This window comes from Gavialis gangeticus, unplaced genomic scaffold, assembly GCF_001723915.1.
Source record: "Gavialis gangeticus isolate Ggan-Ray unplaced genomic scaffold, GavGan_comp1, whole genome shotgun sequence".
NCBI classification, from domain to species: domain Eukaryota; kingdom Metazoa; phylum Chordata; order Crocodylia; family Gavialidae; genus Gavialis; species Gavialis gangeticus.
Genome location: NW_017729011.1, coordinates 16,055,097 through 16,069,169, shown reverse-complemented (window position 1 = coordinate 16,069,169; position 14,073 = coordinate 16,055,097). Strand labels below are relative to the sequence as shown.

At 42.4% G+C, this 14,073-nt stretch overlaps 1 protein-coding gene across 14 annotated transcripts in view; it reads left to right on the top strand.

The window, feature by feature from the left end:
- The window catches only part of FNBP1 (formin binding protein 1), a 161,232-nt gene that overhangs the window by 52,373 nt on the left and 94,786 nt on the right, over nucleotides 1-14,073 (top strand). For 13 of the 14 annotated variants that reach the window (XM_019510656.1, XM_019510665.1, XM_019510660.1 and 10 more), the window contains 3 exons: nucleotides 2,818-2,933; nucleotides 10,130-10,186; nucleotides 12,226-12,373. In XM_019510656.1, the coding sequence (XP_019366201.1) occupies nucleotides 2,818-2,933; nucleotides 10,130-10,186; nucleotides 12,226-12,373 (321 nt within the window). Of the gene's footprint in view, nucleotides 1-604; nucleotides 796-2,817; nucleotides 2,934-10,129; nucleotides 10,187-12,225; nucleotides 12,374-14,073 lie in introns of those variants that run through there. The other variant, XM_019510659.1, reaches the window with a different exon arrangement.

Here is a 14,073-nt window from a genome sequence, read left to right as displayed (position 1 = left end):
CACATGTCTGAAGGATTGCTTATGGGACAGCTGCTTACTAGACAAGTTGTAGTTGGACCTTCCCTTCCCTGATCTCTGCCCATATTCATAGTTTCATAGTTGGTAGGGTTGGAAAGGACCTGAGCAGATCATCAAGTCCAGCCCCCTGCCATGGGCAGGAAAGAGTACTGGGGTCAGACGACCCCAGCAAGGTGTTTATTCAGCCTCCTTTTAAAGACCCCCAGGGTAGGAGCCTGCACCACTTCTCCTGGAAGTTGGTTCCAGATCCTAGCCGCCCTGACAGTGAAGTAGCACCTCCTGATGTCTAGCCTGAATCTACCCTCTGCCAGCTTGTGACCGTTATTCCTGGTCACTCCTGGTCGTGCTCGGGGGAACAGGGACTCCCCCAATGCCTGCTGGTCCCCCCAACTAGTTTGTAAATGGCCCCTAGATCCCCTCTCAGCCTTTCAAGTGATGCTCAAGGATCAGCAGCTCTTATCTGCATGTGAAGGCTTCAGGAAGCATCCTGAGTTCATCTCGACTTTGTTTCGGTTGGAGGGGGACTCGGTGCTCAGTTGTTCTGGTCATAGCTCAAACCACTTACTTCTCTTCTGTGGGCTTTTGGTTGATAAAATTAGCATCCTCCCAACACCTGCATTATCTCTTACTTTCAGTACAGCATTTTAGCTTCTGCACTCCACACCTATGGATTTTTCTTTGCCAAAACTAGACCGGGTCAAGCAACGAACACAGCTGAGCAGACTGAACCGTGGAATAGTGGAGCAGACAGATTTGCCCACGAGGGGCCGTTATCAGGTTCTTGGTATTCTTATCTAAACTGTCTTTTGAAAACTGGGTGTTTTGATGTGTTAATCAGATGCAAAGGTGGTATGGAGATGATTTTGCTCAGAGCAGTATAGGAAGGGTAGCTCGTAGGAGTGTTTGGCGAAGCGTGAAGTCAAACAGGGGGCTGTGTTCTGCTTTCTGTTACATCTGGGCAGTTGTGTTGTCTTCAGCTGGGGGCAGATGTTTGAAACGCTGCCATTTGTGTTAGATCTACACCCCAGGACTCTGTCGTTTCTCTTTCTGGCTTCAATTGCCTCTGAGGAAAGAGGATAGTCTTGGGCTCCCACCTATGCCATCATTGTGTTCTCTACAGCTGTCAAGAGCTTGGATTAGATTGGGACTTGCAGCTTTTCAGTTAAAACTCGTACTTTTTTGGGTGAATGCCCACATTTTTGTTTCATAACAGTGTATTTTAGTTAGTGTAAGTTTTTATTTAGGTTGGTTTAAACCTGTTCCTAATTGACTTTTTACATATGTATTAATTCTCTGGCTCCATAGGTTCTAGAAACCCTTGGCTGCTTCCCCAACTTGCTGCTTACCTTAACTGGCATTAATTGGACTGTCAAAAATGTGGTATAAACAACAGTAACAAAAGCTGTAGTACTTCAGCTTAGAGTTTAAATTCATGTCTCTAAGTGAAATTTGAGTGCAGTCTGTGTGTAGACGAGCCCTAAATGTTATAGCCATTGCATTAGATGGGTCCTGCCTGTTATATAAACTTGCTTGTTCATAGAATTCTGTTAGTTGCCCTTCTTTAATCTGACTCCACTTTCTCCCCATCACAAAGTTTAACCAAAAATGGAGCCCTGAAGTTTTCAAGTAGCACAGCAGCTTCTGCTTGCAAGACTGGACTTACTGTACATAAGAGAGCTCTCTACTTAAGCCACCTTAATTTACATTTTTATCACGTATCTTGTCCTGCACTAAGTGCAGTTTTCTTAGAAGCAACATAGGCATGCTGTAGACTTTGTGGTAGTTCTGTCAGTTTTCCTGTTCTGTGAATCGAAGGAAGTGGGTTATTTTTGTGCTTTGTTTTACTGATGTTCAGTGCTCTTTTTGTAAATCAGAAGTTGCTTGGGATTGGATTATTAGCTGGTATAAAAAAGCTTTAACTTCAGTGGAGCAGTGTTAATTTAGGACAGCTAAGCATCTATAAAATGAGAGGCTTGTCTCTGATTCTGGACTGTGAATCTCCTTTTCAGAAGGCCAGGTTTAGGAAATTGAGCCTTCTGTATCTTTTTAGATAGTGGGATGAAATTTGATAGAGTGACAGCATTGAATCTGAAAGTTAGAAGTTGAAAAACTAAGACAATTTTGCATTAGCTCTTTAGAGACTAGTAAGAACTTTGTATTGTAATGTTTTGGTAATTAATCTGAATTCAGCGTTTTGTAATCCCTTTTGGCATCTGGAAAGCCCAAACTAACTTTTGGAATGCTCTTAGATATAGAAGAGTTTATTGAAAACGTGCAATTTTTAGGGTGGCACTATTTAAAGATGAAAGGAGCATGTGTATATAAATGGATATATGCAAGAAGATTTACTATAAACATAGCTAAAGTCATTTTTTATGCTAGCATTTGTTTAGCTTGTTTTCCGTTTTATAAAACAATGCGAGATTCTGTGGGAAGACAACTCTCATCTGTAGAAAGATGTTCTATAAAACATGTCTGCTTTGACAGTAGAATATGTGTACACCTCTGCCTGTGCACCTCTTTGTTCTAGCAAACTGTTTTCCACGTGACAAATGCAACTTTCCCAGCCTGTGCGAAAATGATGCATAAAGCAGCACTTAAGAGTATTACAGTCCTGGCCCTGCACTGAACTAGACTTGGTTAGGTTGATAAAAACCTAGCTGCAAAAAAATATGCATAAGTGCACTCATGGAAAATGTTAGCAATACTTTCTCTGCAGTAATGCATCCTTTTGAGCATTGTTGTTTTAAGTTATCTCTGACCTCAGTGAGACTAAACTATCTATTTGATTCACTGCAGGATCAGTTTGACAACTTAGAAAAACACACACAATGGGGAATTGATGTTCTGGAAAAATACATCAAGTTTGTAAAAGAAAGAACGGAGATTGAAATCAGCTATGCAAAGCAACTTAGGTAAGTGGACATTTTCATTTTAGAAGGATTTGGGTAATATGGTGGGGGCAGTTAGCCAGACTAATGAATGGTTTTGAATGGTATCTGTTTAACTTCTTTATACAGGTCTAGTTTGCCCCTCTTCCTTAGGTGCTAATTTGTTAGGTTTATAAGAATCCAGTTTTTAAGGCAAAACAGTTGAGCCACTTTAACCATAGAAAGCCTAGGTTATTTTAAGACACTGTTCTTTTATTACTGCTGTTTGCAAAACATTAGGCTGTGTGCTTTGTAATAATCATGTCTGCCTTGGTGACAAAATCGTATCCCTTGTTTACTTGTCACTTGTGGTCCACGTTTCATGGCTTTTGATGAGACTTTAACTGAAAGTAAAAATGGGTGAAGGAAAGGGTGTGCAAACTTTAGGAGTCCAGCCTGTTTGCTGTCATATTAATTTGTATTACTGTTGTGCCTAGGATTCCCCTTAAGAGACTGGGTCCCTGGTATGCTAGGTGCTGTACAGACACAGAACACAACATGGTCCATGCTCAGAGTTTCAAAGTTAATCACTGAGACCTGAACCGAGGCTACTATTCGAGTTTGAGAGCTTTAAAACCTTGCTAGTTCTTCTCATGGCTTTTCATCTTAAAAGGTCAGAGATATCATAAGCTCACTCTGAATGTCGAACTTCTGGAAATTCTTGTGAGATGTTCCCACTTTCTTGATCAGATTCTTATGAGAGACTGCCCTTCTAGTTTAAATATGCAGCTACACATGAGCTGGAACCAGAAAGTAAAGCTGTCTGTTTAAAGTCCATACTAAAACTGGGAGATTCAAATTCAAACTCTTTCCCAACCTCCAAAATTCAATGGGATATATGTTGAGATTCTGGTTTTGGCTGCTTTCTACACCTCAAAACATTGTAAGGGCTTGGGGGGGGTTGTGGTGTTTTTGCTGACTATTTGCATCTGTCACTGTACAGTGAGCTGACATCTTGGTAAAGCTCTGTGTTTGTGACTATCTTGTATTTCTGCTTTTGGAGAAGGATGTTCTCTCCCTTTTGAGATTCCCTATAGAGTTCTGTTATATAGATAAGCAGGAAATAAAGGATTAGGTATGCAGAGATGAACTATCAAGATCCTGAGGAGTTGAGAGAGGCTTGATCAAACAGGCAGAGTGAGTTGGAAGATGAAAAGCCACTTTAATTAAAGAGCCTACAGTGTCATGTGTATTCAGCATCCTGTGCTTCAAAATGGCAGCGGGGGTGCTTTAACTAAAACTCGTTCAACGAGCTTTAGTTAAAGTGCTCCCGTCACCATTTTGAAATGGGGGCACTGAATATATGTGACGCGAAGGCTGCTGGAGCGCGCTGTTGGCACGCTCCAGGAGACTTGCAGCAGACTCGATTAATCAAGTCTGCTCCGATGTGTGCTAATTAGCACATGTTGGAGCAGAGGTATGTCACGTGGATAGGTACCCATTGAAACCAATCGTCAATTGAATTCCTTAGGATGAAGGTTTAATCTGAAGATAATATTTAAGGAATAGGAATAATAATTGTTTAAAGATTGTAGATACACTCTTGAGGTAAAGGTACTCCCTGGGGGGTTCAGGGAATCTGAGTTCAATTTTTAACTCTGCCATTACTTTCCAGCCAGACCTTAAGCAAAGCACTTAATCACTCTTGTTTTTCTGTTCCTCATTTGTAAAATGGGGATAGTACTTGCTGCATTTCCCCGGGGGCATTGTAAGGGGAAATGCAGTAACTGCTGGGAGAAACTCAGATACCCTGGTACTGGGAGCCATATTAGAAGCTAGCTGGGTACAAAAGAAAAAAATAATGAAATTGGTCTGTCAAAAGCTGAGATAATACAGCTCTGGCTGTTCTCACCTCTCCTCAAGCTGCATCTGCTTTTCATAAAGCAGAAGTTTGTGACAAACCTTTTTCATTTGTATTGCATCCATTTAACGTGAAAGGGCAGCGGGATATCACTGCGTGTCATCGCCTGTCCTTCCTTATAGCTGTCTGCATGCTAACAGAGAGAATCTGGAGGTGGATTCTGATCAGTGGGTTTCCATTTTGCAAATGTGAGAAAAAAAAATGCCCAACTGCTTCAGTTTCATGGGTGATAGCTGCATTTCCTGTCATGCCTCAGGACTTCTTTATTCGTAACGCTCCAATGCTATTTTTACCACCTGAAGCTATTCTCCAAGCCTCAAACTGATCACCCATATGAATGTAGTTAACTGTTGTTCAGATATATTTTTCTTTACTTCCTATTTATAATTCTTCAGATGTGTCTCTTGTTTGTCAAATGAGGTCAGCATCTTGAATTGCCTTGTAGGCTACTTCAGTTGTGTCTGATTATACACTGTGAAATATGCTCATGTGCAGAGTAGCAGGACAAGGTCTGTGCACTGTTTGCCTTGCTTAAGTGATGCATGGCTTAGAGACACTCTGGTATTTTCCATATAACCCTCCCTGATTTTTAAACCCATATTCTTTCCTGTCAAATTCCATCTAATGCTTCTCTTGTTACTGTAAGTTATTTCTATCTTAAATTTGTTAAACCAAGACTGTAGGAAAAATATGTGAAAAGGAATTGAGTCGATATCAGGTTTCTTTCTGTATTGTGTTTTTACCTTCATTTGGGCGCTGCTAGGTTGAGTGGTTTGATAAGGGAATTCATACCTCTGCAACCTGATTTTATTTAAGAAAGCACCAGACTTGGAGCATGAAATAGCCAAGGTGTCCCAGTGCCAGAGTTGAGCTTAGTTGAATGCAAAATGGATAGATACCCCTGAGAGAAACAGATTTGAAAGAGCATCTAAGGTGCTATAATTTGAGAATGAAAAGCAATAGATGGCTGATAGATCTTGAGTTGGGAAACCATGAAATAAATGGAAATGGGAGAGCGAAGGAAGCAGCAGCTGAAGAGGCAGAGAAACACAGGATGAAGAGATGCAAGGTGACGCGAGTTAAAATTAGACCGTCAGTTGCACAGGTCCACAGAGGAGCACATCTAAAGTTCATACTAAACTGAGACCTATCAGCTTTCACCAGTCTTAATATCTATTACCTAGTTACATGTTTCATCACTGCTTGGAACTAGCGAGTCGAGGAAAGCTTCACACTTCACAGTGGTGTGTATTTTTATGATGCAGATGGTGGTAAGGCTCAGTTCTGAAACTGGGCACTCTGGCCTCTGTCCAGCCGAGCATTTACATAAATACCTAACTTTGAAGTTCAGGAGGAGTGTTATTGACCTAGCACAGGGATGGACGGGAAAAGTCTGGCCCACTGGCCAGGTCCGGTCAGTAGTGGACTCCATTTCCCGGCTGCCCCTGCACGTAGCTGGGGTTGGTCTTCATGGAGACCCCAGCTGCAGCTGCATGTGAAAGTGCAAGGCAGGGACCGCCATGGAGACGAGCTTCAACCGTGCTGGCAGGGCGCACAGCAGAGCAGGGCAAGGGGCTGCTTTGGAACTGCTGGGATCTTGCAATGGGGGCAGCTTGCTCCAAACCTGGGGCGGAGCAACAGTCTGTAGCCTGCATGCTCCAGGCAGGGGCGTGCAGGCAGGAGATTGCAGCTCTGTCCCAGCTCCTTGCACAGGTGATAGCCTGGTCTGGAGCAGAGGCAGAGCTGTGATCCCCTGCCTGCACACCCCTGCCCAGAGCATGCAGGCTACAGATTACAACTCTGCCCTGGCTCTGGAGCAAGCTGCCCCACTGCAAGATCCCATCGGCTCTGGAGCAGCCCCTTACCCTGCCCTGCCAGCACAGTTGGGCTGGTCTCCATGGCAACCCCAGCCTTGAGCTTTCACAGCCAACTAGGGCTGGGGTCTCCATGGAGACCGGCCCCAGCCATGGGGACAGGAGCTGCTGGGAAATGCAGTCTGGGAGCTGGCTGGGTCAGCCATTTTGCCCACCCCTGCCCTAGCAAGAGCTGAAGTACTCAACATCTTGTGGGGCCTGACCTTAGTTGAGGAAGAATACCGTCACTGGTTTTATTAGAGCTGTGGTTATAGTTCCATTGCAAGATGGCCCTCAAACTACCCTGCCTATACAATACATGGTAAATAACAATGCACATTTATTTAATCCAAGTGCTAATCCTTGTCATATGCCTCTTAATCCTTTGTATGTGAAAACATGGTCTGCTCAGTGATTTTCACACAGCCTTAAGGTTTTCTGCACAGCCACAAGACAGTGATAACTGGAGATGTCAGGATTAATTAGCTAATGTGGGGTGGAGGGGAGGGTTGGCCTTTCTTGGAGACAATGCATTTTTGTGCTTGTGAAAACTATCTTTTAGTTCATTTAGCCTTTTGTGCACATTTTTCTTATTTTTTTTTCATTTGTGATGGAAGAATTGAAGCCATAAAGATGAGCAAGATGGCAGGGATTCCCACAGGATCCCAGTGGCATCAGAAAAAGCACCTTTTGACATGCCTACCAGCTTTCTTCATTTTTGCAGCAGTGATAAGCTCTGATTTAAACTGCCACCTTTTCATGAACAAGCTCACCTGGGGAGGGGTTGGGGGAGGGAGTTCACTGTTTCAGAGTATCCTGTTTTTGGGAAAATCATAGGACAGAATAGACTAGATGCTAATTATGAAACAGGTTTTGGATTGTTCCAGTGAGGAGGTGCAAGGGATAAGGAAGACCAGAAGATGATCTGTCTCTTTATACATCCCTGTGCAAGGTCTGACCAGAACCACATTTGGGAGCACAGTCCTTGCTCCCTCCTGCCACTCCTAAGTTGTTAGGTATCCAAAAGGAAAGGGGAGAGCAGGTTCATAGTCTTGCTTTTCCTCTGTGCTGGCAGGTGGAGAGCAGGCTTAGCATTAAGCAGACAGCAGGCTGAATCCCCTGAAAGAGTGTGTGAATTATTGTTCCAGCATGTCTGCCCTGGGGGTCCTCAGGAAGAAATATAGGTGGCTTAATGCAGCATCTTCAGCCTCAAGGACAGAGGCATGGCCAGTGCCACTATCATATCATTTATAACCATTAAAACATAATCTTGCAGAGGTCAAAAATTTTCATCACCAGGCCTGCCATAAGATATACCAGTAGTCTTGTAATCGATATGCCTGTTGTAATTTGTTTGTTCCTTCAGACATGGATATTGTCAATAAAGTGTAAAATGACCTTGCTCGTTCTTGAATTTCATTGCCCTGTGTGAACAGATAGTGTCTTGGTTGTCTTTCTGCCAGTAGCAAAGGTGTAAGCTGTGTGTCATTTGGGTGTGGTGCCTTGGAGAGGAAAATTGGCAGGGCAATTTCATGAGTGAGACTGGTTTAGAAAGAGCAATGAGTAATACAGAACCAGGATATTTCCTGAGGATCTCCTGAAACTCCTGGTAACTTCACTGGGAGTCTTTTTTGTATAGATGTACTCCCAAAGCTTCTAATCAGAGCAGCCCAACACAGATCCTGTGAGCTGGTTTTGAAACTGGAAGCAGTAACACAGCTGTGTTAGGAAGGGATTGCATTTGGGCAAATAAACACTGTTTCTCAGCAGGGCAAATAAGCCCAGGGGCAACACTGCACTAAGATACCCTTACGTTTTTGGCTTTAACAGCATTATCAAAACAGTCAGGTGGAATGTCTTGAATATGATGCGTTAGCTCCCCAGGGGATAAGCAGGCTTGGATTAGCTGTCCATCCAAGCAGCAGACCTTTGAAATCAGCTGTAGAGAGGCAGCTGCTGATGTGATTTCTTCCAGATGAAGAGGAGGGGTGAAGAATTATGGTTAAGAGGGAGTGGGGGATATAGGTGAAAATGAGTGTTTAGCTCAGTACTTCTGTCTTTGGAGATGCACACATTCAGTTTGTCAAACTCTGCTCAGAATTGCATCGGCATTGATACTTAGTAACCCCATTGCTTTTAATGGGTTGAGAGAGAGATGAGTGAGGGCAGAATTTGCCTCACTGACCTTTTACTGTAAACTTTGTGTTGTATAAAAGCTGCAGGATGAATAATAGAGGCAAATATTCTTGGCTTTAGCATTGCAAGCCAACTGAAATCAGGGCCATATTGGGCAATCACTTTTTAAGGGCTAACTGTTTAAGTTACTGGAGGTTTCTGATTAACGTTGATGGCCTACTATGGATCAGAATTTGGTCCATTGTGCTGGAATTGAAGGCAATTTTCCATGAAGGATAAAGACGTCTCGTCATAAAGTACAGTACTGAAACCAGTGTCCTTCATCAAGTGACCTTTGCATACTGATGGTGAAAATTCATTCTGCACTTTTTTCCTTGGCTTACGGGTTTTTCCTTTGTATAAGTTTACAGAAGTTGAACAGATTCTGATAAGTTTCCTTGGTTACAGCTCAACTCTGCCCTTAAATCAATGTCAAGAAAAGAAAAAAAGGAGATGTAAATTTTCATTCATTCAGGTTGAATGAAAATAATGAAATTTGCTTAAATAAGAAAGCTGCCTCTGCAAAAGGGAAAATGGGGAATGAGAAAATTAATAAGCAAGGAAATGAGTACCACAGAGAGTGCAGAATAGAGAGTCATTTATTGCAGGAACCAAGGCTGCTCACCTTGGAATAATTGAACATGAATGGTTCCTGCATAAACTAAATTTTGAGAATATACTTTGCCTACAATTCAGCATTGGAGCCCTTAGAAATATTGTGTAAAGTCTGTTCAGCTATCCAGTGTGCATATTGAGAAGGTGATCTGTGAATCGTGCCCTACAGTGAGAGGGGACAGATATCCTTGTTAGATGGAGAAGAGGATCACAGATCCAAGTGATAGGCACTGACGAGCTGCACTGAATGTTTGCCATACAGTGCATGTTCATTAAATCCTAAATTTGCCAGTAGCTAGGGATTAGTAGTTCCTGCTTTCAAAGTCAGAGCTGCAGTAGTAGCAGTTAGACATGTTCTGAATTACCTTTGATTTGTCTATTGCAAACACAAGCAGTTAAATAGCATAGCAAGATTTGAGACAATAGCGGATAATTTTGATAGCCAGTAAGAGTGTGTAGAATTGAAGCCGCCTGTTGGGTATAGTCTTAAATTATAAACTGTGCAGGGGCACAGACTGCTTTGTTTGTAGGCTGCAGTGCATGGTGAGGGGCTGGCTTTGGAGTGCAAGGCAGTACAACAACAATAATAATGTATCCAGTTCCTGTGCCTGGGGCCTGGGGGGCATGTGGAGACTATCCAATGGTAATTATTTACTTGTTTCATTTTTAATTTTTAGGAATCTTTCTAAGAAATATCAACCCAAAAAGAACTCCAAAGAAGAGGAAGAATACAAGTACGTACATTATCAACTTGTAGGTGGGGATTTGTCCAGGTGGAGGGGAAGAGAGGAATATGCTAATATTCTCAATGAGGACTGCGTATATGTGAAGCAGCAAGTGTTGTAGAAGACCGCAGAAGCCCTGACAACAGAGAAGACTTGCATGTTGCATGTAACTAAATATTAAGGTTCAGCTTTTCAAAGGGATTTAAATCTGTCACTCCGCTTCTATTTGATGTTGTAGGTACTGGATGCCTGCTTCCTTTCATTTTCTTTGAAATCCCAATCAAATTCCAGGATCCAGAGAGTGTTTATGAAGCAGTGAGGGAGGTAGATCTGTTTTCTTATGGGCCTGATTCAATTAAATTTATTCCATATTAATTCTGAATAAAGGTCAGATAGTTTGTCATGCCACCCAGACCCCCAGCAGAATGTCTATATCTATATATATAGATAGATCTGTACACTTTTAAATTTAGTTTTCTAATGTAAGGTCAGTAACTTTGAGTCTCCCTTATTGCTTCTGGAGTTATACATTCTGGATGCAGTTTTGCTTGACAGTGACTGATAGATGTGGCTGTTTCTGCTGGGATATAATTTGGTTTATTTTCTTGCATAATTCATTTGTATCCTTTTGCTCCCTAATGTCCCTCACAATTACATTTGTGCTCCTCTGCTCTTGTTGCCTCCTTTTCTCCCGCTCTTCTATTATATGCACTGGCACACACATACCCACCCACTCTGCTACTAACACGTGCACATGCAAATGCACATATGTGCCGTTCTTCATCTTGTCTCCACATCTCCTTCCTACCTTTTTCATTTTTTCCCTGTTCCTTTCCATTGCCTCGTTTCCCCTTCAAGTGCTGCTTTTAATGTCAGGGCATCTAGCACTGAAGCTATTGTAATGTAACATTAGTAGGAATTGTAGTATCAAAGTGTATCTCTTTTTAACTGCTCTTCCTTTGATTGGATAGCACACCAAGCTGTTTTGGGGTATTTAAGTGCAGCTGTATTGGTTCAGTGAGGTAGGTGCATGCCAGCAGCATGCTCTGCCTTCCTGAAATGAACCATCTGCAGGGCAACTTGTTTTCCCTTTGTTGATAGTACCTGGAACATAGTATTACTAATGCTTTCACTCATGAAAAAGAAACCTTATAATGGTGCTAGAAGATGCTAACGGGATATGGAGAAAAGCCTCACGAAATGTGGATGACTGTTCCCTTGCTAAAAGAGAACATATTGCTTCTCTACAGAGGCACTATAGAGGAGTTATTTTTGAGTGTGAATCAAATAACAAAGAATTCCCTGCTGTAACTGATTGGTTTGTATATATTGTATATGTCATGTTATCCAAATGCTGAGCATTTAGGCATTCGTAGTGTATTGAATTGCAGGATTGGGTTTCAAATGGCAAGTGAAGCTGACAAAAAATTCTGATCCAGTTTTAGCCTGGGAAGGGCCTTTATACATGTGCTCCAGGAGGTGGGGGGTGGGGAGGGAGATGGTTCAATTAGAGCAGTTCAAAGAGCGTCATGTGTGTCAGTGTTACACTACAGAAATGATGATATGGGCGCTTTAACTCAAGCTTATCGAACAAGCTTTAGTTAAAGCACCCCTGCTGCCATTTTTCAGTGCAGGGACACTGATGCACAAAATGCTGGAGTCTCCTGGAGCTCAGTAATTATCATGCGCCAAAAGACTCGATTAATTGAGGGGGCTCTGATGTACTGTAATTATAGCGTGTTGGAGCAGCCTTGCTGCACGTGTATAGATGCCCAAAAAGCCTAAGTTCTATACTAATGAAACACAGGCCACTTAAATATATGGGGTTTGTGAAATCCCAGTGCCTAACTGTACTTACAATCAGTTCAGTTTCTCAGAGAATTTCCAGTTTGTTGCTTTGGGCACCCATGCAATGGACTCCTTCCTTCCAACAAACTTTTCCTAATGAACATCCTACCTCATCTAGCAATAGTAAATGTTAGTTGGGGAAAAATGCAAACTTGGAAACCAAGAGAATAAAAACACTGTACATTTTTTATCCTTTGCAGGTACACATCATGTAAAGCCTTCTTAGCCACTTTAAATGAAATGAATGACTATGCTGGACAGCATGAGGTCATTTCCGAAAACATGACCTGTCAGATCACTGCAGAGTTAGCACGCTATGTGCAGGAGCTGAAACAAGAAAGGAAATCGGTAACTACTATGTGTATATATTTTTTACTTAGTGTTGTTCACGATAAATTGATATTTAACATGGGTGACTAATGGCAGCTGAGTTCAATGGAAACTAACTCCTTCATGGGAATTTAACACACAGCTACTAAACACAATCAAGCTTGGATAATGAACTAAGCATAAAAAAAAGTGGGTTATATGCTTGGGTCAAGTCACTGAACCACTTAAATCAAATATTATAGCATCAGACAGCAGTGCTTGCAGGAGGACTTTCATTAAAGGAGGTCATAAAACCCATATGTGCTTGAGGCACTTTCACCCAAAAAACATGGTCTGGGAAGAGAGTTCAGTAGCACAGTCTAAGCGTGAAAGAAACAGAAGTGCTTCCTCCCTGAGACTAGAGGAAAGAGTTCTTATTAGTTGCCTGGATTAAATTTCCCTGCTTGTCTGCTAGACCTGGTCAATTAAACTCTGTCAGGAATTGTTGCTAATGAAAAGTAGGTGCCTGTTCTATTGTTAAGGATGCCAGTTAGGGAATCCTTTTTTTGATTTGGTTCTAGTCTCAGTCTGTTAGCTTTATCAGAGGTATATTTTTATCTACTTTTGGCGGATAGCTCATGCATTCACGCTCCTTATGCAGTATGTGTTCAGAGATGTTTATCTTGTGATGTGCCTGAGGTTCAGCAGACAGATGGCTAGGACTGATTTGTTGTGCCTTGCTCCTTGTGTAGGTTTTTATCCCTGTGCTCAGAGGACATAAAATACTGCCAGATCAGATCTCTTGAGGTGTCCAAGTTTTATACAAGGCAAAATGACTAAATAAGGGAACAGATAGGTGAGAATCAGGCCCCATAATTTCCCGTTTAAACAAGAATTTTACACAATTAAGTCTGGGGCTTGATCCAGAATGGAGTGCTCTGGTTTCAGTTTAGTCTAGTACTTAATGCACCTGCATGTAGTCCCATGGCAAGGTAACCACCTGCCTCTGTGCCAGCTTTTTCAAATTATTGTACTAGGATGAGAAGTCTAATGGGGTCGTCTACGTTTATCTCAACATACTTTGAGTTTGTAGAATGTCATACGTGGCCGTTATATGTGGTCAATAATAGTAGCACAGAGAGTATTTTCTACAGAGCTCCCATTTGGAAGCTTCTTCAACCATCTCTCTGATCTTTTGCCCAGTGTGGACTCTGCGATGCTGCTGCTCACCTGTCCTTGGGGACTTATTGGGCACCTATACACAAGCAGCAAGGCTGCTCGGATATGCTGTAATTAGAGCATGTTGAAATAGGCTCGATTAATCTGGTCCAGGGGCGGGCAATTATTTTGGGCAGAGGGCTGCTTACTGAGTTTTGGCAAGCCATTGAGGGTCTTATGACAGGCAGCCCAGGGCAGATTAATATTAATTTTCTAAATTATTTTAGGGGCCCCACAGACCAGATAGAATGGCCTAGTGGGCCGTATTTTGCCCACCCCTGATCTAGTCTGTTGGAGTGTGCGAATTACTGCTCTCCAGCAGACTCCAGCATCTTCTGTATCAGTGACCCCACACTGAGAAATGGCGGTGGGGCTGCTTTAACTAAAGCTCATTTAAGCTTTAGTTAAAGCACTCCCGCCACCTTTTTTCAGTGCGGGGATGCTGATACACGAGATGCTCTGGGTGCTTTAATTAGAGTAGCTCTCAGAGCCACTGTAATGAAAGTGGCCCCCCCCCCCCC